Source organism: Mauremys mutica, chromosome 1, assembly GCF_020497125.1.
Source record: "Mauremys mutica isolate MM-2020 ecotype Southern chromosome 1, ASM2049712v1, whole genome shotgun sequence".
In the NCBI taxonomy this organism is placed as follows: domain Eukaryota; kingdom Metazoa; phylum Chordata; order Testudines; family Geoemydidae; genus Mauremys; species Mauremys mutica.
Window position 1 is genome coordinate 32,081,778 of NC_059072.1, and position 24,180 is coordinate 32,105,957.

At 40.7% G+C, this 24,180-nt stretch overlaps 1 protein-coding gene across 1 annotated transcript in view; it reads left to right on the top strand.

The window, feature by feature from the left end:
- Window positions 1–24,180, top strand: part of GRAMD4 (GRAM domain containing 4) — a 156,516-nt gene that overhangs the window by 109,855 nt on the left and 22,481 nt on the right. The window contains exons 4-9 of the mRNA XM_044994841.1: window positions 7,079–7,199; window positions 16,059–16,120; window positions 18,353–18,485; window positions 19,324–19,349; window positions 20,800–20,891; window positions 22,630–22,721. Coding sequence (XP_044850776.1) covers window positions 7,079–7,199; window positions 16,059–16,120; window positions 18,353–18,485; window positions 19,324–19,349; window positions 20,800–20,891; window positions 22,630–22,721 — 526 coding nt within the window. The remainder of the gene's footprint in view (window positions 1–7,078; window positions 7,200–16,058; window positions 16,121–18,352; window positions 18,486–19,323; window positions 19,350–20,799; window positions 20,892–22,629; window positions 22,722–24,180) is intronic.

Genomic DNA, 24,180 nt, shown 5'->3' on the forward strand with positions numbered 1-24,180 from the left:
CCAAAAATCACAATAATATTCAATTACTCTGAGGCCCAAAGGACCAGTCACTTACCCCCAGGTTAATTGCACTGAACATCTCTCTCTAAAGTCTGCACTTTATAGCCAATTCTGTTTAAAAAAATTACTAAAGATTTATTAACTAGGAAAGGAACTCGTTATTTACAAAGTTAATGCAGGTAACCATACACACACAAATGAGTTAGTCTTAGGTTTCAAAAGGTAATAGTAGCTGCTATAATATACAAGCCCACCTTGTATCTAACTGTAACAATCTGAGTATATTTCCTAGACATGAAGAAGAGCTCTGTGTAATCTTGAAAGCATACATCTCTCACCAACAAAGGTTGGTCTAGTAAAATATATTATTTCACCCACCTTGTTTCACCTTGTCTCTCATATACTGGGACTGACAAGGATACCCCAACACTGCATACAAGCTCTCTATATGTTCTTTGTGGCTAACCCAAGCGAAGCAGATTTGGGGATCCCTTGCTTATGCTTAGAAATATGGCCCTCTTTGAATTCCAAGCAATGTAGTGATAACAATTTCTCCTTAACAGGGATTTTTATTCCCTTCTCCCAGTGTTCAAGCTGTGATGGGATCAGGGCTTATGCGCATACCCTCTTTATGGGTGTGATGGAAGCAATCAACAAAGTGTTTTGTCCACTGATGTTCCACAATGGTTTGGCCTGGGTCTATAGGCCTTCTTTTGTTGGGGAGGAGATGATACATGTTGTGGTATTTCACACTTAATAATGCTTCTCTCCTGACTGTGCGGTTTATTGTCTTATCAAATATTTTTAGTTACAGAGCAAACACTTAAATATTATCCTATAATGTGGGATACAGATATTATAAATAAGATTACTACATGCAGCATCGGACAAGCATTTCATGTCTAAACACTAAACACATTCTTACAACTCTATCTATTAACAACACTAGGACACAAGCGAGCATGACTGGTTTCCAGCTATGCATTTGTCAGTGTTCAGTGAGGCTCAGTGACCTTGGAATGAGCTGGCACCTGGTCTATGAATGTGTCACATACCTCTATATTTAGCAAGCAATGCTGCTACATAGATTATCTGGTAAAAGGCACAATAGATACTGCAGCAGTTTATGATAGGTATTAAGAGAAGACTATCCTTACTGTGTGTGCATTTGTGATGAGATTAGAAATCTAGTTTACTGCCATAATGAGTCTTCCCAATCTCTAATGTAGTATGTTACTATTTTACATACAGACATTGAATACTTTTGAAGTGCAGCACTTAATTTTTGGCAATCTAATGAAAAGGTGGTCTTACAGCTAACTGGTGTCATCAAAGGATATTTGATAAGGAAAACACTGAAATGTGCCTTATCTGCACAGAACTATAGATGTCTGACTGACCTAAATGCCTTCTGTATTATTCCAACTTCTAGACATTTTCTTCTGGCATCAAGATGTTACCATGCAGACAAAAATTCCTGATGCAGACAAATTTCCTGCTGTCATATGAAGTTCTAGACTAAGGCATACATAATTTGGCTATTGTATTAATGAGAGAGGCAGTGGTGGAGTGGGGGGATGCTTTGGAAAAACTGAAGACCCCAAATTTATTCTGGAATCTCATCTTGCATCCAAAAGTTGTTTTGGAATCTCATCCTACTGCTGCTGATTTCTGCTATTAGGGTGTATTGTACTACATGCTTATCTAGCCTAAAGGTAATTGTACTTAAATCTTATCATATAAACTTGTTCAGATGACTTCCCTTCATTGTTTTAATGACCTTTTAAAAATAATTTTTATTTATACAGTATCCAAGGCTTTGTAATAGAATGAGATAGGACCCTGTTACAGAAAAAATTGCAGGGCGCTTTTCTAAAATCACCTTTGATGGTGGTGCTAAAACTGTACGTTGTAATTACTGAAGAATTATGCTGGTAGGTAGGTCCAGTATATAAAGTGTGTGGGAGTGTATCTTTGGACCAGAGGGAAGTAAGGAGCTACAACACAGAAGGTCCTGGAGGGAAACTGTAGTAAAAGCCAATTTAGACAGAGGTTTACGGCATGTGTCTGTAATCTGGGAAGGAGGAGTGGGGGTGTTTAACTTTAAGATCAAATCATGGGGGGGGGGCTGAGTTTCAGGTACTAATTCAAGTTTTTGTCATCTGTTGAGGGTGCAGTAAGATTCACCCATTTGTAATACTTTACAGACAAGTTGCTGATGTACCCTGAAGAATTTTCCCCTGTAAAAGATTCTTGTGGACTTTTTTTGAGTAGCTCTAACAACTCCATTGTCTGCAGTAGACCTTTGAAATTCTGCAGGGACAAAGTCCTGGAGCTAGAGACATATCTGTTTTTTGTCCCATTAAATTCTGTTCAGATTTGGCTGAGTTATAAACCATTGAAAATTGCCACTTACTCTTCAGTTACTTAGCAAGATTTGTAAGCATGACAAGCTAACTGCACGTGAACGTTCTAAAGAGCCAGACCTACACTGCTGTCAAAAGTAGCAGTAGCAGACATTGCATTGGAAGTGTCTGCTATTGCTCCCAAAGCAGCTGTATTGGTGGGAAATTGGGAGGAGGTGTCTTCAACACCAGCATATCCCGGGACCAGTGCATGGTCCCTTTCTGCTTCCCTTGTGGGATAACTGTCTTCTACTGATGCTACCTAATGTAGTTAGTTATACGCTGCAGTTCTGAATGTCCAGAGTTCAAACTACTCTCATATGGGGGCTGTTTTTACCATTGTTTTCCTTTTAAAAAAAAACCTTCCCCAAAAACGTAAGAAATCACATACTAAAAGTCTGCATTAAAGGAACATTATTTGAGTTCCAAAATTATGAGCTTGAAAGTTAGGAAATGTCAGATTTATGGTTGTCCTTGCGATCTTAATTTTGCCATTGTCCATATGCTTTATTGTACAATCTTAAATATGATCACATATTATTTTTTCCCATAGGACCCCTGTCTCATTCCATGTATAGGATGAATGCACGAGGGAGCAGAATTAAGGTTCCCCATGAAACCTATATTCAGGAATTTGCTAACTCATACACAGCAGTGGTAGAGCCCCTCCTGGCTGGACACTCACCAGGGGGTTGTGTTTGGGGGCCCAGCAAAGTGGGCTTTGTGCTTTAAACCTGCTGAGTCTGAACAAAGTCCAGGCACTGCCCCTGGTTGGCCTGTCTAGGCATACTCTTGATCAGTGTGGCACTATCTTCTGAGAGATGAGACCCTGCAGTCCAACTGCCTAGCACTTGGGACAGTGCTGACTCCTCAGACTCTGCCCATAGCCTAAGAACATGCTCTCCCAGAACTCCAGCTGAGAGGGTGCCCTGGGTTTACAGTTTAATTCTTCAGGGCCATGTGAAAGTGAAGGCCAGCAGACACCCAGACATCTTTTGCATAGGATTCTAAACACAATCACTCTACTTAGATATTACAAGAAATACAAATCTAGACAAAATAATAAACACACTTGTACACATTTCTCTGCCTCAGTTTTGTCACTATTCTGAAGAGTCCTTTGGATTGAGAGCAGACACCTCTGAGAGGTCCAGGATCCTTCTCTTCAGCAATATGGAGTCCTCCTCTCAAAGTCAGCTAGCACTCTTCTTTCCTGGCTGGTCCTGCAGTTAAGCAGGACCCTCTGCTATGAAAGCATTCCCTTCTCTCCTTTCCAAATTTCCTGTGCATCTGGCTCTCTCCAGTTTACATGTCCCAGCAACAACACCTGGTTTCTTTATTTTGCTGCTGAGGGTTTTTCACTCTCCACTTTTATGGCCCCCTGCAAAGAAACTTCACTGAACTGATTTCCCTTGGCATCAGCCAACCCATTGTCCCAAGGTGCTTCTACTTGAATAGGTGACCAAAAACGATAGATCCATCAAGCCACCATTCCACCTGATCTGGGAGGGACATGCTACAGCCCTGACAGCAGATGGCAGACTCCATTATTCCTGACAGAGTTCTGCGCCCCAGTCTGCATATTTCTGTGCCCACCCTGTGTAGAAAAAGGCAAAAGAAATCTGCAGGGGGACATGTGCTTCTTCCCCAGCGGCCCAAGCAGCGCATCTGTTCCAGCATGCTTGGAGCAGCCTCAGAGGGGCAAATCACTGCAGGTAGTGGGGCGCTGGATGTGCCTGTGGGGGAAATGTTAATTATCATCATGGGGTGGGGCTAATGCAGCTCGCCGGGAGTGGACGGGGCTAGGTCTTTTTATTATGCAAGAGCAAGACTCTGTCCCCAAGACTGAAATGGAGCAGCCTGCCTGCCTAGTAATATGCCTATAACTTCTTGAGAATCAAAAAAACCCATTCAATCAAATAGTAGTATCATGTTACTGAAAATTTTGTTTTGAAATTCAAGAAAATAGCTTTTGTAAGGGGGGAAAAAAAAAGCCAACAACATGTTTTGTTAATGTTGCTGTTGATGCTTAGTTGATCTCATTCCTTGAGGCAGAAACGTAGCAGCCTGCCAGCGTAGTAGCATTGTTACTGTTCCGATTGTTAGTTAATTGTTCCCATTCTGTAAAACCTTTAAGGCCCCTACATTGCCAGAGTGAGGTAAAGCCTTATAAATGACAGTCAAGGAATCAACTAGGCAGATGTAGGTGCTTTCTCACTTTTTTTCCTGTGCCAAAGTGGCACAGTGGGGTTAGATTACAGCTCAGGATTTACTTTACTTACCCATTTTAAAAAAAAGACTTTGAGGGCAAATAAAATGTTTACCAAGCAGCCAATAAAATTTCAGGACAGTCAGAACCAAGCACTTCCCAAAGTACACAGCCAGGTCCAGGACAATGATTAGCAAAATTGTATGACTTTCATGTGTGAAAGTCTGAGCAGTTTAAAATGACATTCTATTTTTTTTCTTTGCTGTTTGGTGTTCTGTAATGTAATTTAAATCCAGGGTATTAGTTACCAAGTGTTTGTAACTTAACTTTCATATATTTAGGAAATGCGCAATAGTTATTCGTGACTTTTTTCTGTATTGTAGTTTAAATAACTTGCCAAAACAATTGAAACTGGAGTAATTATAATGTATTGTTTTGACAAATACAATTTTCAGGATTTGTAATTTTTTTGGCACAGAATTCCCCCCTGGAATACCACATCTATATTTATGCATTCCATGGTACAGTAGTTTCATAATAACTTTATAATATCGACCAGAACTCATAAGTTATACATAGTGTGATGATTCAGGCAACATGTATAGTTTTAAAATGCTTGACTTTTTTTTCAAATTAATTTTCTATGACTGAATCAATGAAAACAAACTGTGGAATGGGAATAGGGTCTAAGCAACAATTTTTCATGGTGATTGAGGTTTATATGCACCACTTCGTCATTCTGCTGTGTACATATATACTGTAAAATAATTTCCTCTAACATTAACATTACAATGAAGAATCTGTATATTTCATTCCCTCTGGCCCATTATATTCTTACCCAGCACTCAAACTTCACCTGATATTTTGTTGCAATATTTCACTAACTTTTACCGGTAACTACTCTGAATTGTCACCCCTGGCTCATTGACTGTTACACTGAAACTGTTTTGTTTTATCCACAAAACAGATATAGTACATGCAATAGCTGCCAGAGTCTCCTCCCTCTTCTTTCCCTAATGTGCCACAACACTGACATGGAGGAAACTCCTTTACGGGTTTGAGGGTGGCTTAGTTTCCATGCTCATTCAATACTTGACCTTCTTTTTGCAGGGACTCCTTAGAGGACATCAGTGGTATGTTCTCTACAGACATGGGTGGAAATTGAACCAGTAATCTAGCAATAAATGGAGCTGTGTCCTATTATCAGTCACTTATTTTACCCCAAATGTATTGTAAACATTTAGTATGTATTCAGAGAGTCGAGGGAAATGGAGAGTGGACAGAACATCTCTCTATTGGCCACCAAGTCACTTAAAATATATTAAAATGTTCTTGCAAATTGCACAACCCTCTGATTAGCACAGACTTACAAGAAGCGATATGAATAGGCACAGAATAGCTAGCCAGAGGCCAGTACATATTATAAGCATATGTTAGTTTATATGAAATAATTTATAGCATAGATCTGTTTCTGTGGAGATAGCAGGATTAGCTAGTTTCCCTTGTCGGGTTTGCTTTGAGTTTGAGACATTACAGCTGTTCTGCTGCTTATTGTCAAGGCAATTTAAAAAAAAAAGCAACAAAATACTGAGCAGAGTAACTTTCATTTTTAAAAAATTAATGAGACTTCCTGTCTTGTTTTGTTTAATGCCTTCGTGCATCTGTTCAGAGTGATGTGCTGGAAGTGACATTGAATCCTTTCCTTCACTGGAGACTAATGTGGAGTTGTGAAAAGGATGCTATCAGTAAATTCTCCAGCCCCCGAAACTGCAAGATTAATTAGTAATTAAGTAGGCTTTTCATTGATTGTACTGGTTGATTCAACACAACAGGCTTTTCTTAAAAGCGTGTATCATAATACCCTATTGACTATAAAAATTTAACCTACATCTTGGGTAGGAATGGGCCTGAGTGGCAAAGTTTATATTAAAAACTTGCCCAAATTTAAAAGTGCTCAGATCTAGGGTTTTGGTTTGGACCTGTATCTAATGTAAAGGGAAAATAAAAAATTGCCTTGTATTTTCCTGTGCTGTATCTTAATGTGAAGAACACTTCTAGCACTCGAGAAACTTCCCTGTTCCTGGGATCCAATCTAGAAAACTGTATTGGGTACTGATAGCTTACGCCTCAAGTTTATTTCAAATTTCTTTTTTACTATTTTAACTGTTTTACAAATGCATTGTAATTAACCCAGTCCTTTTTAAAATAATTAACCAATGTTACCCTTCCATGGTGCATATATATATGCTGAAAATAGACTTCCTTTTTATGAAGAGGAGCATATTCAACAGTAATAACAAAATATTATATAAAATGGTTTTTCTGTTTTGCTGGACAATATATTTGCATAGACATGCATGTAAAGCAGTCCATTTGGTTACTCATTTGTTTTCATGGGTTGCTTTTTTAAAAATTTCTTAACACTTCAGAGTAATTAAACTTTTCTTCCTTCCTTTCTTAACAGAGGAAGAGCTCAGGAAGCTCAGAGAAGAAACAAACGCTGAAACCTTAAAACAAGAACTAGAAAAAGAACGGCAGAGAAGATTGGAACTGGAACAAAAGGTCAATGAAATACTTAAAACAAGGTAAGATAAATCACTACATAAAGTGTGCTCAAGTGTCAGCTAAACTATCTGGGTGGCACAGAGTGAAGAGTTACAGAGAAACTTTAAAAAACTCATGCTTGTTTATTCACCCAGGATTTCCCTAGGGAGAGCAGGGAAGTCAGAATTGATGGATTAAAAAGTCCAGAAGGGACCATTGTGATTATCTAATCTGACCTCATGCATAACACAGGCCGTAGAACTTCCTTGAATTAATTCCTTTGAACTAGAACGTGTGTTTTTTTTTAGAAAAACATCTAATCTTGATTTCACATGTCCAGTAATGGAGAATCCACTGCAACCATTGGAATAAGTTGGTAAATTGTTTCATTGGTTAATAACCCTTCCGCCCAGTCTCCTCCTCCCCACCCCCCTTTTAATACCTTATTTCCAGTCTGAATTTGTCTAGCTTCAACTTCTAGCCACTGGGTCTTGTTACACCTTTGTCTGTTAGATTAAAGAGCTATCAAATTTCTATTCCCTATGTAGGTACTTGCAGACTCATTAAGTCGCAATCCTTAAATGTCTTTTCAGGAGCTCAATCTGTTTAGCTTGAGTCTTTCAGTATAAGACACTTTTTTCCAATCCTTTAATCGTTTTCCTGGCTCTTCTCTGAACCCTCTCCAATTTTTCAATATTCTTCTTGAATTGTAGATACTGAAAATGGACACAGTGCCAAATACAGATGTAATGTAAGCCCCATTATTCCTACTCAAAATTCTCCTGTTTATGAATACTAGGATTGCATTAGTCCTTTTGTCCACAGCGTTTCACTGGAAGCTTGTGTTCAGCTGATGATCTAACATGATCCCTGTCACAGCCCTGGTTGAGCTCCTGCTGCTGGACACTCACCAGGCTGCTGGACCCACATGCTGGGCTTACGTAATTTTTAAGCTTCCCTTGGTCTGGGTAGGCTCCAGCACGGTCTCTGGTCCACACTCTCTGGCACACATCTTGTATGCCAAACTGTCTGATACCCCTTTTGGAAGTGGGGCCCCGTGGCCCAGCTACCCTAAGCCCCCCGGGCCAGTACTGACCCCCCCCCAAGAAACTCCAGTAGCTCTTCACAAGAGTGTGTATATATAGATCTAGATAAAAACAAATGCTTGAACACTATTCCCTGTCTCAGTTTCCTCACTACCGTAAATGTTCTTTGGGGTCAGGATTAGTGTCTTTTCAGGGTTCCAGGTCTTGCTTACGTCTTCTCCTCGGAACATGGAGTCAGCTCTCACTCCAGTAGCCAGTTTCCTTCTCGTTCTCCCTCTGTGAAATGGCTGGTACTTTCCTTCTTTCCATGACTTCCAGCCCCTTTTATCAGGTGACATGCTGTTTAGCCTCAAACCCATAGTCAGGCGATCAGTTGTCTGATTTCCAGCCCATCTTGGGTGGACTGGTTCTTCTTGATGATAGCCAGCTCACTGAAGTAGAGTGCCTCCATTTAAATAGAAGACCACGGTAATCCTTGTGTTACCACCCATTGGAATTTCAGATCAAGATGGAGGTAAAAAGGCAGAGAAGGCACAGACCAGCCTTACAGTCAAAAAGGGGTTTGTAGTTTGATATAGATACATAGTCCTGGTCTACACTAGGGGGAGGGAACGATCTAAGTTACGCAACTTCAGCTATGTGAATAATGTAGCTGAAATCGACGTATTTAGATTGACTTACCGTGGTGTCTTCACTGCAGTGAGTCGACTGCTGCCGCTCCCCTGTTGACTCTGTCTGCACTTCTCGTGGTGCTGGAGTACAGGAGTCGATGGGAGAGGGCTTGGGGGTCGATTTATCGTGTCTAGACTAGATGCAATAAATCGATCCCCACTGGATCGATTGCTGCCCGCCGATCCAGCGGGTAGTGTAGACATACCCATAGAGTTCATAATATCAAACAAAATTTAAAAGTTACACATAGATACTCCAAATTGTCAGAACCCCCCAAATTTGTTTCTGTTTCACCAGTTCTGCCCTCTGTTCTGTTTGTGAGGCATGCAGATGTGTGCAAGACCAAAAAGACAGCACTGGGAAAGTTTCCATGTTTATGCTCATGTCAGCTGGGTCTTTATTTTAAGGTGCCTTTTTTCTAACCTGCCTTCCACTTGAGTGAATTAAGTGTCTTTTTTTATTCCTTTTTGATCAGTTACATGTAACACAAAGTGTATTTTAAAACACCGTAAAAGATTTTCACGCACAGACACATAATGCAGCTCTCGCGTACAAATGGGAACAACCAAACAAAACCAAAACTAATCAAGCTATAGAGTAAGAAGAAGAGGAGATTGTTGTTTCTATTTTTAAACAGTTGGGAGGTGCTCAGATACTACAATTTTGGTGGGTCCTGTAAGTACCCCGAGACGAATACAGATGTTGAAACTAGAATTCAGTGAAGGCAAGAAAAGGGATGCTTAAGAGGACCGTCTTGTCAAAAACCTGGCTTCTTTCTTCTGTGTTTCTCTACTGTTCTTGATTTTGCAGCTGTGATGCCCACACCAACATCCAGTATTTGGGAAGGAACTGTTTGAGAACATGGGGTCACCCAGATAGAGGATTTTCTGTAGGGATGTACTCAGTCTGCCCAGACTTTGGTACAGCAGCTGCAGCTTGCGGTACTTTGCCAGTGGAATGATGCATAAATGATCTGCCAGTTTAGCAAATGAGAGACCAGGACCCACATCACAGATTCTTGTCTGGCTCTTTTGCATGACAGTGCAGAACACTCATCTCCAAAACATCCAGTTGGCTGCACTTCTTGTTTTATTTATTTTTAATCTGCCCAAGTTAGTGATAGGTTGCATGTACAGTAGCTACTCTTGAGAATGTTTTTATCTGTTGTGAAACCTTTTAACATCCCAGGAACATCTCTTCATACGTAAAAACACATGGACCAGTATTATTTTGTTGACAGGATCTCCTGTGTGAGAATCCTTTCCTTTGTTTCTGTTGGCGAAGAACCGACAAGCATAGGATGTTAGCTACATAAAGTGTGCTATATGTTTACAAGTGTGGGAGTGTTTAGTGGGGAGGGAGAAAGGAAAGTCAGTGTATTTTATGTAAATCTTTAATCATTCCTCAGAAGTAAATTTAACGTGCATAAATAATGTTGGGTGTATTCAAACAAGAGAAGTGAAATCCAGAATATATGTATCTTTTTTTTTAACTCAACGATTGCCGTACGTAAGATCACTCCAAGTTCAGAAACCTTTACTTTGCATGGGCACAATTTGAATGACACTTTTCCTGCCCCAGTTTGAGAAAAATAGTGTCATTGTCTATCTACACCCTTTAAAAATAAATATATTTCAAGGGTTGGAGGATGCTTATAGCCTACCCCTGAATGTGTTTGCAGTAAGAAATGCAGGGCTAGAATCTCTGCTTCTCTGAGCTTCTATAGCAGTCATCAGGAGGCCAGTTATGTCACCAGTGAAGTGCTGATGTTGGAATACTGGCATTTTGAAGACCACCTCTGTCTTTTGTCCACAACCTGATTCACTTTGTGGCAAAGTACACTTTATTTAATTCTGAAGTACCTCAGTACTTTTGGAATGGGTATACAGTGGCTCCAAGCTTTAAAAATTTTTTGTTTTCCCTCCAAAAATTGTAATGATATTGTCATGCAGCTTCCAAAAAAACCGCTTGGGTTTGCGTAGCACTTTGAGAATGTTGGAGTAAATAACCAGCATGTCTGGTGTCAGGTTTCCTTTTTAATTTATGCATCACGCATGTAGCTATAAAACTCATGCTTACTAATATCTAGACGTTGTTGCAGGGTGTTTCCCATGGTTCAGAACTGAATGGAAGCATGTAACCCTGTACTTTGCTACTGTGTAAAATATTAATGTCATTTGCTACTTGCGAACAGCTATAAATGATGTTTCATGCTTTCCTAATTGCAATATATTTAAGCACAAATGAGTCCATTTTAAAAAAAATTCTGCATTTCTGTTGGGTACAGTGGCCTTTTTATCAACTTTGTCCTTGCATTCAAGTACAAGTAATTTGAGGTTGAGTAAACACATGACTTACTGTAATCTGAATGCTGGTACCCCTTAGAGTGGGTTAGCCCTTCCCCTCTCACTATTTTTCTGGGTGGGAGTCCCTAGTTGCAGTAGAACTGATGTGATTTTTTTAAAATTTGGATTTGGAGTGGATTTAGGAAGCTTGTACCATGCTTGTGCCATGCTGCCCATCTCCATATAGCATGGGAGTTGTGGGGACAATGATTAAGCCAGTGCACCCCAGGATCTCCCTGGCTGAAGGAGCAGCTCAGCAGCTACAGAGAAGAGGATCTCTCCAATCCAGCCTGTTTACTCAGTGTGTCTCAGTTCTAGTACTTGGTCCACTATTTTACAAGTGCACAAGCCTGAAACAAAGGAGTTCATGACTTCTCCCTATGAATCTGTCTGAAGCAATTAATTACAGTCTCTGTCCCACCCCACCCTCCAGATGCAACCAAAGCTGCCACGGGCTATCATCTCATAACCTGATTCGGAGTGGGCAGGGGTGAGTGGCAAGCAGATGGTAGATTAGTCCTATCAAGAAAGTACCACCCAAGGTTGCATTAATCTTATTCATATTGGCATTCAGAACTAATTTTAAATCATAAGTTAAAATCCTTTCTCCTTCCCACAAATGTGTGACGAAAAATGGCACTGTGCTGCTCATGGTGTCGTATTTCAAATAAGACTCAAAGCCACAGGCCTGACTGCTTGTGGCCACTGGTTCCTGCGGCACTTTTGTGTACGTCTTTATAAGAATGCAGGTGTGAACCCCAGTGTTCTGGCAGAATACTTGCTTAAATAATTATATCTTGCCTACCTAAACCTGATATTTCAGGGTCAGTAGGAGAAGTTGCTGGTGGCATTATTAATATCTATTATTGTATAGATTAAAAAAACGTGCTACAGAGCGTTTACAGTCTAAATGCCTGATTCTGCAAATACCATCATGTGTAGTGCAACATGAGCAGGTCTGTAACAGGAAATAAAACAGAGTGGGGGTAGGGAAAGAGAGCTGAGGGAGAAAATGAGTTATGTTGTATAGCAAGTGACTGTAAGGGTTAAACAGAAATAGGGCAAGAGGAGAGAAGTAGATAATACAGGCACAGAAGTAGTAAGTAAGCAATAAAACTAAATTAATGATTTTTCAGAAGGGGTTTGAAGGAGAGTTAAATTGCTTGATGCTGAAAGAGGAACGCCATGCAGCATGGAAAAGGCCCAGGGAGGATGAGGAGGCACATCACTGTCTTTCATTTTTTAAATGGTAATTTTAGCAGTCTGCATTTCAGAAACTGAGTTATTCCTCAATATTCAATCTATAAAAGTGCTGTGGGAATTGTTTAGGATAGAGGAGGTTTGTAAAATATTAGAATATATAAAAATGGTTGGAACTGAGATCTAAATTACCTGCCCCTCCTTCAGTTGTTCTCTGTGTTCAGTTCTGTTTCTGAATAGTGTTGTGTTGCTGAGTTCTTTGCTTTTCATATTCACAGAGAAATAATTTTTTGTCTCTTTGCCCTTTCCTATGGTCAGGTAGGTAGTGACATAACTTGGCTGTCTGAAGATCAGTTATTTGGTAAGACCTAGAAACTTTCAAATCTGTGGTATTGGATCTAATCCTGCTCAGTCCTTGTAAATCAACTTTGCAATTTAATTAGGTTGTGCATAATAGAGGCTTGTGAAGCATTGCCTCACATCCTTTTTTACTGTAGTCACTTACCTCGCTAAGACATTGAATTCAAATTTCATTCTGGACATCTTTGCTTAATCTCCATAGTGGCTTGCCCCTATTATATCTGGTGTTCTTCCCCTGGCTGTAGTGGGGTTTAGTCCAGGTTGGAGGATGTTATGATTTGCATAGGTTTATCTTGTGGTGCACCACTTGAGGATGGAAGGGAGCCTCCTCCCCATGCAACAATAGGGTCAGGGCCTTTGGGAGATCCATTAACCCTTAATTGCTGCTAGCTGACTAGCAGGCCGACTGATGCATCATGCCCTTGAGGAGCCATGTTCTGCCTGTTACAGGATCCTTCCTCTTCCCCAGTGCTGCATATGCTGCAGCCCACAGTGATCAGCAGCTGGGGTGAACGCTGATCCTGTGCAGATGAGCAGCATTGCATCGGGCTAGTTGCACTTCTGCACCCCACAGCCTATCCTGTGAAATCCTGTATGCAGGATTCCTGTAGTTAGAGGAAGGTTCATCTGCTCATCTGCAGTTTGCTGACCTAGCCAGGATTTGTTTCTTAGTGTTTATGGGGAAAAATACACCTGAGAGCACCTATGTCATAAAAGTTTGAGAATGCATGTATGTGACTTATACTTTTGCCTCAAGCAGTAGGTTTGGCAATCATGTAAGTTCATGTTAAAGAAACTCTTATTACGGACTATCCTACACTATCGGAGTAACTTCTCCAGTGGAGCAGTGTAGTTGCATGGTGTCAGTTGTGCTGTATGGATTGGAAGATGCCTGAAGGTCACAGCTTTACCTAAGAGCATCCTAGCAGCAGCTGGCTATGGATCGAAATAGAGTTGCTGAAAATTAGTGTAAAAATAGCAACAAAATGGAAAACTAGGTATGGGAACAGAAGTGTATATACATCTAAATATATTGTGATAACATTTGCATATAAATGTACCAAAGTTAACTTTTCAAACTGGCAGGATATTGGGCTTGAAGGACCATTGGTCTCATCTGTTACGACCAGTCATGTTTGTTGGCCTTTCAGGCACCTATCACCTCAGCTCTCCTGGTACAGTAACTCCTCACTTAGTCATCCCAGTTAACGTTGTTTCGTTGTTACTTTGCTGATAAATTAGAGAACATGCTCATTTAAAGTTGTGCAATGCTCCCTTATAACGTCGTTTGGCAGCCGCCTGCTTCGTCTACTGCTTGCGGGAAGAGCAGCACGTTGGAGCTAGCTTGTGGGGGCTTGGAACCAGGGAGGACCAGCAGCCCCCCTATCAGCTCCCTGCTCCCCTAAGTTCTCTGTGCGACAGCTGCCCAGCAAGCTATCAGTTGCTGGCAGTTCAGCTCTCCCTCTCCCCACTGCCATGGGCTGCTCCTGCCCTCTGCCTTGGAGCTGCTCCTGGGAGCCTCCTGCTTACTGTACAGAGGCAAGGGGGATAAGGGGGCTAATGTCAGGGTGTTCCCCTCCCCCCTGCTCCTACACCCCACTTACCCCATCTCCATGGGTGGGGAGACGACACGACAGGGCTCAGGACAGAAGGAGCTTCCTGGGAGCAGCTGCTGTCTCAGCTTGCTGATTAATTAACAAGGCAGTGTACTTAGAATGGGGTCAGCCTACTTAAAGGGGCAATGTGCATCTCTCTCTCTCTCCCACACACAGGGTGTGTGTCTTTCTGCCATGCTGTCTCCCCTCCCTCCAGTGGGGCGAGGGATAGCTCAGTGATTTGAGCATTGGCCTGCTAAACCCAGGGTTGTGAGTTCAGTCCTTGAGGGGGTCATTATAGGGATCTGGGGCAAAAATCTGTCTGGGGATTGGTCCTGCTTCAAGCAGAGGGTTGGAAGGGACCTCAGGAGGTCTGAAAGGCCAACAAACATGATTGGTCATAACAGATGAGACCAATGGTCCTTCAAGCCCAATATCCTGCCAGTTTGAAAGTTAACTTTGGTACATTTATATGCAAATGTTATCACAATATATTCTATTCAATATATTCTAATATTCTATGATTCATTCATGCGGCCTTGTAGAGTATGAGGCTACATTAACAACAATGGGTTAACCCTTGAGTGCTCAGCTGAATGCTAGTTCATCATTTAGCAGTAAGGCATTCCCTGGGAAATATCCCACCTTCTTCCACGCTCTGATTTCACCACCTCAACCAATGATCATCATCATTGCTGTGTACAGTATTAGATTGTTTAAAACTTATTGTGTGTGTGTATAATATAAAAATAAATAAATACACGTATGCAAAAGCCCAACTTTCTGTGTATTGAACATACAGTAATATTCTACTTATGTTCCTGAAAAATGCGATGTTAAGCTAATCCAATTTCCCCATAAGAATTAATGTAAATGAGGGGATAACTAGAACGTTACTGTATGTTCAATAAACAGAAAGTTGGGCTTTTGCATACCTGTTTTTTCCCACTAGTGAAAGAATGATTAACTTTGCCTCAGTGAGTTTTAAAAGTAATTTCATCATAAGTTGATATCTGTGCACTCTGTGTTGTATAGGAGTTTAAACAATACCATATTTAAACAAACTCTTTGTCTTATTCTTAATTTAATGAAAATGAGTAGCTGGTGGCTCCAGTAGTAATGATGGCATAATTACTTTTGGAGTATTGTTCTGGAACTGTGGTTCTCAATCCCCCACCCAGTCAGCAGTATTGGAAGGAAGTATGGTCAGGAAATCCTGATGCATGTTGGGAACCCCAGTTCTGGACCATTGTACTGCACATACGACATGTGTACACAGATATCTTGGAATGAACTATAGAATGGCTGGCTGTAGAGCTAAAGGGAGGAGGAACTGAGCAGTCAGGGAAGAGGGGCTTGCTTTAGCCTTTCATTGTAAACATATTCTGTTTTCACAGATTCTAAAAATCTGTGAAAATAAATCTACAGTGAATATTTTGCTTCCCGGTGGCTACCAGCACAGCTTGCACTACAATGGAAACAAACCTAACAACTCCTCCTGCCTCCTTCCTCCCATGCTCTTGTGCTGCCATGGAAACAGACACTGACAGCACTTCTCCCATTCCCCAGCAGAGGCAGTCCTGCAGCATGAAAATATGCATCTGGTTCATTCATGGGAAATTATAAGCATGAAATACTTTGATTCTACAGGAATTCATCTCTTGTTGCTTTTTTCTTTATAGAACAGAAGAGCTGCCTACAACACAGCAACCCTCAAAACCACCGACACAAGTCAATGGAACAGGTAGTTTTGACTAAGTCAGTACTAGTGATTTGATTCACTTATCAGTTTTTATTCACACGAGCTCTTCTCTCAAAACTGATCTGCAAGATGATACTGGAACATTTGTGTACAAGCTGATGGTTCTTTATTCAGGCTTTTGGAGAGCTACATATGAGAGATTATGTGGATATACTCTTCTGTTCACGCAACCATGATTTAACTTAATAAACTTAAGTTTACAGGATGAAAGGAAAGAGTGCTCTGCATCTCTCTTGATTTCCTTTGAAGTTAAATGAGAATGCTGGTGTTAATATGTTCTTTAGTATTTGACATTAAGTAGAATTTTTGTCCTCTTCTAAAAGCAAAGATGAACATAAGTACATAAGAATGGCCATCTAGCCCAGTATCCTTTCTTCTGACAGTGGCAAATGCCAGGTGCTTCAGAGGGAATGAACAGAACAAGTAATCATGAAGTGATCCATCCTGTTGCCTATTCCCAGCTTCTGGCAAGCAGAGACTAGGAACACTTCAGAACATGGTTTTGCATCCCTGCCCATCCTGGCTAATAGTCATTGATGGACCTATCCTCCATTAACGTATTTAGGTTTTTTTGGAACCCTGTTATAGTCTTGGCCTTCACAACATCCTCTGGCAAAGAGTTCCATAGGTTGACTGTGCGTTGTGTGAAGAAATACTTCCTTTTGTTTGTTTTAAACCTGCTGCCTATTAATTTCATTTGGTGACGCCTAGTTCTTGTGTTATGAGAAGGAGTAAATAACACGTCCTTATTTACTTTCTCCACACTACTCTATATTTTATAGACCTCTATCAGATCCCCCCCTTATTCATCTCATTTCCAAACTGAAAAGTCCCAGTCTTCTTAATCTCTCCTCATAAGGAAGCTGTTCCATACCCCTAATCATTTTTGCCCTTTTCTGTACCTTTTCCAATTCCAATAAATCTTTTTTGAGATGGGGGCGACCACATCTGCACACAGTATTCAAGATGTGGGTCTACCATGGATTTATATAGAGGCAATATGGTATTTTTTGTCTCATCGATCCCTTTCCTAATGATTCCCAACATTCTGTTAGCTTTTTTGACTGCCGCTGCACATTGATTGGATGTTTTCAGAGAACTATGCACAATGACTTCAAGATCTCTTTCTTGAGTGGTAACAGCTAATTTAGACCCCATCATTTTATATATATAGTTGGGATTATGTTTTCCAATGTGCATTACTTTGCATTTGTCAACATTGAATTTCATGTGCCATTTTGTTGCCCAGTCATCCAGTTTTGTGAGATCCCTTTGTAACTCTTTGCAGTCTGCTTGGGAGTTAACTATCTTGAGTAGTTTTGTATCATCTGCAAATTTGGCCACCTTACTGTTTATCCCTTTTTCCAGATCATTTATGAATATATTGAACAGTACTGGTCCCAGTCCTTGGGAGACACCACCATTTACCTCTCTCCATTTTGAAAACTGACCATTTATTCCTACCGTTTGTTTCCTATCTTTTAAACAGTTACTGATCCACGAGAGGACCTTCCCTCTTATCCTATGGCAGCTCACTTTGCTTAAGAGCATTTGGTGAGGGACATTGTCAAAGGCTTTCTGAAAATCTAAGTATACTATATCCACTGGATAGTTCTTATCCACATGCTCGTTGACCCCCTCAAAGAATTCTAGTAGATTGACGAGGCATGCGTTCCCTTTACAAAAACCATGTTGACTCGTCTCTCAACAAATTATGTTCATCTATGTGTCAGATAATTCTGTTCTTCACTACAGTTTCAATCAATTTGCCCAGTACTGAAATTAGGTTTACTGGCCTGTAATTGCCTACTGTATATAACTGGCAGAGTATCTGAAAGAGAAGCAATCTAGAAGAAACATCCAAATTATATGAACTACTGATACTTTTAATAAAACTTTATCTGGAAGCATCTACATTTAACTGTAATATTTCTCTTTAAAGACCAGGAGACAAATGTTAATTTAAAAAAGTGGGTGGCTCTAGATTGTTTTTAATTTCCAGAGTTGGTGGAGAAGGAACCATTCAATCCCATTGAAATCTGCAGTGGGGTTCTTGAGGGAGGTGATAACTTACAAAGAATGCCACTAAACTACAAAGGAAAACTAGATCTGGGGCAGTTCTAGTTGCATGTTACAACATGAGTTCTTTTCAATTGATTTTTTCAAAAGTTGTTTTTTGTCCTAATGTGCAAAGTATGCTGTTTGGATTTATAGATAAACGCAGTCAGATGATGTGTTCGAGAGTCCAGAAGTGGTTTTATGACAAATTTGGGGAGTATGTTGAAGACTTCAGATTTCAGCCAGAGGAAAACACAGTGGAAACTGAAGAGCCACTTAGCGCTAGAAGGTAAAAATACTTGTAAAACTATTTTTTTTTGTTTTTGGATAAATCAACATAAAACTTGTCACAAGTGATTCTACTATAATGAAATACATGTAAGGAAATATATTTGTATAAAAAGTAATAGAAGTTGAAGTAGCAGGGCTAATTTTGACTCTGTATGTATGCTTCTAAATCAGTGTTAGCAGCAGAGAGTTCAAATCCCATATTTTCTGCATGTCTAGACTGAAATTAGACTTGGGGTATGTCTACACTGCAGCTGGGAGTGTGCTTTCCAGCTCAGGTAAACAGATAGGTGCTAGCCCTGCTCAAGCTGGGCACTCCAAAAGTAGCAGAGTAGCCAGGGATAGCACAGATGGCAATGCAGGCTGGCCACCCAAGTATGTACCAGAGGGTCCAGATAGTTTTGTACTCAGGTGGTTAGCCCAGGCTGCCGCTCAAGCTATTCCTTGCTACACTGCTATTATTAGTGTGCAAGCGCGAGCAGGGCTAGTGCATCTGTCTATTCGTGCTGGAAAGTATACTTCAGCTATAGTGTAGACATACCCATAAACTAGTTACTGGGTCCGCAGTGTGCTAGAAATGTTTCCTTTAGCGCTGAGGCTAAGTACCTCAGTAGGCTAGTGAGGTTTTGGCTTCAATTTTGATCTGATATCAGGTAGGGCTTAGTTGTAATTCATTTTGAATTGCATTTTTGGCAGCTGAGTAGCTTTACACCATTGATACGCTAGCTGTCTAATGTATGTGCTGTACATATTGTACTAGAACAGAAGTACAGATATGTTGAGTTGCACTGAAATGCTTAATGTCTGCCTAACATGTTGTATTATCCATATTTTTCTAGGTTAACTGAAAATATGAGACGATTAAGTAAGTATCCAGCAACATCATTATCTTGACATAAAATCAAATTTTTTTATCCTTTAACTTAATATTTGTGCATATAAAAATGCAGAAGTCCTGAGAAATACTTCTGCCAGTTGATAGGTGGAAGCATTTCTAAAGTCTTGAATTAATCCTTGGTGTAGATAGTAACTTAAGTAAGCAGTATAACACCAGGGATGATACTGTCTGCCACATTATTAAATAGTGGCAGAAGATATTCCCTTGTTAAGCGCCAAGAAAACAGGATGCTCCCATAAAAACTGTAATACAGTATGCTAAATAAATACCCAGTCTGGTGAAACTTAACTCTTCAGAGCTGGGTAACTGAAAGCTCATCTTACAAACCCTCGCTCCTACTTAGTTAATTGAATTATTAGCAGAGATAGAGGCCTGCTAGAGTCAATAAAAGTTTGCAGGCATGGACCCTAACTGACCAGGAGGAATACGTCATTGTTTCAGTCTATATCCTAATGCTTTATACAGCCTAGTTTTTAAAGTAAAATTATCATAGTATGTTGCTTCAATCATTTGCTTTGAGAGACTATTCTATGGCTTGTCCTCCTTATTAGGAAGTCAGGGGAGTCCTGTCTGAGTAAAAAATGTAAGATCATGCCCTGGGTATTTATGTGGGAGATCCAAATAGTTCTTAAATTCCCTCAGGTGAGCAGTGAGGGCTAGATTGACTGACTTAAGTTGGTGTAAGGGTTTATAAAGATTTCCCTAAGCTATCCAGACTCCTTGTGCCTAGGTCCAAAGGAAGGCAAACAGCGCTAGCCTCTTTTGAGGGTCCTGCAAGGGCTGGGCAGCAGTCTTAACTCAGCACAGCACTGTCGACTGTAAAGAACAATTAAACTGATAAGCTCCTCTGGTGATACGGCCCTCCCAGCTAGCCCCATACAATCCTTGGGGTGTGATGTTGGCCCTTAGAGCTACCCTTTTGCAAATCTAGCCCTGGTTGTTTAAGAACTTCCCACGGAAGGCGTGGCAGGGATAGTTGAATTTTGAGCAATAGAAATTAAGGGCCTCATCCTGTACTCCTGCAAGTTAACAGGAGTCTTGACTAAGGACTACAGGAGATCAGATTGGGTTCATCAATAGGATACAGGGTTGGAAGGGGGAGAGTATTTAAAGGATCTAAACCACAGTGCAAATCATATTTCTTCTACTTTGTGTTAAACGCGGTTTAGTTCGTGGGAGTCTCTTTAATTGCTCAGTGATCTTGAAGTCTCTTTCTGTAGTTTTTTAAATTAATTTGGGCACTGAGATTTTGGACAAGCTCTTGCATTTAAATAAAAAAAAATGTAATCCAATCCATAAATCTGTCTTTAACATTCAATAAAGATCCCAGATTATTCCCAATTTACTTGTTTGTTTGTTGTTTTACAAATGATTCAATTGCTGTTAATTATTTACATTTGTTTTTTTTTCTGCCTAGAGAGAGGTGCCAAACCTGTTACTAATTTTGTGAAGAATCTTTCTGCCTTATCAGATTGGTATTCTGTCTACACGTCTGCTATTGCCTTTATTGTAAGTTATCCTCTTCCTCTAAGTGTAATAACTGTTGAAAACTGTGTAGCCATCGCCTAGTGGCATTCTTTGAAAGTGTCTACTGTAATTCAGCATTAGCAGACATGGCAAAGTCAAAACAATGTGGCATAATTTACATAACATTTTGTTTTAAATTAAATAAAACTTTTTCTTATTTCAGAACTATTTTTAATATTAGGATTCTTTGCTCATTTTTTTAACAATGTCAGATATTCAGACAAAATTTCCATCTTTGCAAATGGTTTATAGCCTAGTGGATATCATCCTCGTTGTCTTGTTGCCTGCGCTTGCCACCACTCCCTCCCTCCCCTCTGGAAAATGCGTCCAATCATCTGACTGATGTTCCTCTGTGAAATATCTTGTCAGTCTCGGGCCAGTTCCTAATATGGACAGTTCCACATCAAATGCAAGTCTTCTACATCAATACCCCACCATAACATCACAGTTTGCATTGATTTGGTGCTCTTTGTGCTATTGTCAGAAGAGAGGCCCAGGGAATAGGTATACAGACTGAACTAGAATTGAGGTACACTGTGGGGAGTTTTGTGAGGAGGGCTTGTACTGCTCGGTCTGTGCGGACACACTTTATCCACACTACATCTAATTTAAAATATGCGGGAAAAATCTAAATTCTAATTTAAAAATAAATTACAGGTAACTGAATTGAAGGGTTCTAGCAACATCATAAAACATGCCAGTGAAGTTTAATTATTTTACGTAGTTACAGCTGCACGTTCGTTGATTGTAGCCCCATAGGTCAATATGGGCTACTGATTTAATACTGTTTTTAATACACTGATCAAGGAACATTAAAAAAGAACCACCTCCCTTCTGGGCTCCCTTACCCCTTCTAACACTGCCTTTACACCCCTTTTCCCAAACCTCTATCCACCTCCTTTCATCTCACCAATTCTTGCTTCTCATCTGAAAGGTGATTTATATAGAAGCAGCATGGTCTGGAGAAGAGCCTTATCTGGGAGCTGCTATTCCTAATACTTGCTGGGCACTGTCTCGTTGTGTGGCTTCGTGTAGAACACCTTGCTATGTTTACTTGTCCATAAAATGGCCTTTTCAAAGGTTGTGAGAGCAGTAATGTATGTATGTAAAACACTTCTGAAGTGCAATCTGTTATGCAAGTGCTAAATATCTTTTTTCCTTTTCTTCGACATCTTATTTTTCCTTCCCCCGAATGGTATTAAAGTTGATGACGCATTGGGGTATTGCTTCTGTGAATAAAATACAAGTCAATATCTTGGTGCTCATGCTGCTTCCTCTCCCTCAAGTGCCCAGTTGCTAGAACCACTCTGACTTCCACTCAGCACTCTGATTCACTGCTAGTGTGGCCTTGCTAGGTCAGAATAGATGATCATAATATGGCCCCGTTTGTCTTAAATTCTGTTAATCTAATGACGTTTGTTGTTGGGCTCAAGTGACTATGAGAGATTCACTGCCACGCATGCAGCTCAGGGCTGCTGAGGTAGCGGTTCCTTGAGATTGACTGACTGAATCTCATAGTTAATGTTTGATACTGGGGGTGTGAATCTGGTGCCTTTTCATCAGTCATAGGGGTGCTTTCACACCCTTAAGTGTTAATGGCTTGGGGAGTTGTGTTTTAGCATGGGTTGCAGTAAACCAAGTAACACAGTTCAGGTATTGTTTCATGCAAATCATTGTAATTTAGCTTGTAATCTGCAACTCTTTCCTTTTTTATCTGCAGATTTACATGAATGCTGTATGGCATGGCTGGGCCATTCCTATGTTCTTATTTTTAGCAATTTTGAGGTTATCCCTAAATTACCTCATAGCCAGGTATTTACTTTGCTTAAATATTAAGGACTTAGCCATTCGTGTAACTTAATTTATGTACAGGCTTTTATTTTATTCTTACACTGAAATAATTGTAAGTTGTTAACTTTGCTATCAGCAAGGGTTAAAATGTGGGTTTAAATAAATTTGTGGTTCTAAAGCTATGACAAATATCAAAAGGCATAGAATCCAAACTAGTTGTGTTGTGATAGATCTTTATGACCCTTGTAAGTAATACTCTTGGTTTGCAATGACTCAGGTTGCCATAAGTGATGCTGCATATTCACTGACTCAATGCAGTGATTATTGTTATAGTACAGGGATAGGCAAACTTTTTGGCCCGAGGGCCACATCTGGGTATGGAAATTGTATAGTGGGCCATGAATGCTCATGAAATTGGGAGTTGGAGTGCAGGACGGTATGAGGGCACTGGGGATGAGAGGTTGGAGGTGCAGGAAGGTGCTCTGGGCTGGGACTGGAGGGTTTGGCGGGCAGGAGGAGGATCAGGCTGGGGCATGGAGTTGGGGCATGGGAGGGGGTCAGGGGTGCAGGCTCTGGGTGGTGCTTACCTCTAGCAGTTCCCAGAAGCAGCAGCGTGTCCCCCCCTCTGGCTCCTATGCTGAGGCATGGCTAGGCAGCTCTGCGCTCTGCCCCATCCGCAGGTGCTGCCCCTACAGCTCCCATTGGCTGTGGTTCCCAGCCAATGGAAGCTGCAGGGGCTGCGCTTAGGGTGGGGGCAGCATGCGGAGCCTCTTGGCTGCCTGTACACGAAGAAACCGGAAGGAGGACATGCTGGTGCTTCTAGGAGCCGCATGGAGCGGGGCAAGCCCCTGATCCCGCTCCCCGACTGCAGCGCCAGAGCAGGGCAAGCCCCGGATCCCATTCCCTGACGGAAGCTCAAGGGCCAGATTTAAAATGTCTGGAGGGCCGGATGTGGCTCACAGGCCATAGTTTGCCCACCCCTGTTATAGTAAAATCCCCAAAAGGAACCAGTTTCCATCTTCCAGTAGAACTGGAAGTGATTGGAGAGCATCACGTTACAGGCTGAAGCCTGTTCACATTTTTATAGAAAACTTTTTCTTTCATCCAGGCATAACACTGGTTGAATTAATATTTTAACTTGGATACAAATATGTTAATGAAAAGATTTAATTTTTCACAATTTTAAACCTAACTAGTTTTCATATTCTTAGATGTAGTGGCATTTTTTGTTGTAAATTTAAAACTCAGCAGCTATATAGAATCTGTTTGCACAAGAAATCTAAAAATACAGTATATGCTGACTGTTCTGAGAAACTGAGGTATTTGAAAATGTCCATTTCCTGAGAGTCATGAAGAATCTTTCCTACTAAAACATAAGTGTCAGGTTTAGGACTCTTAGAGTGCAAAGTTTCACTTCCAGTACTAATCACTTATTGCAAGCTATAATATATATCAACAGTTCTGGAGAGGAAGGGGGAAA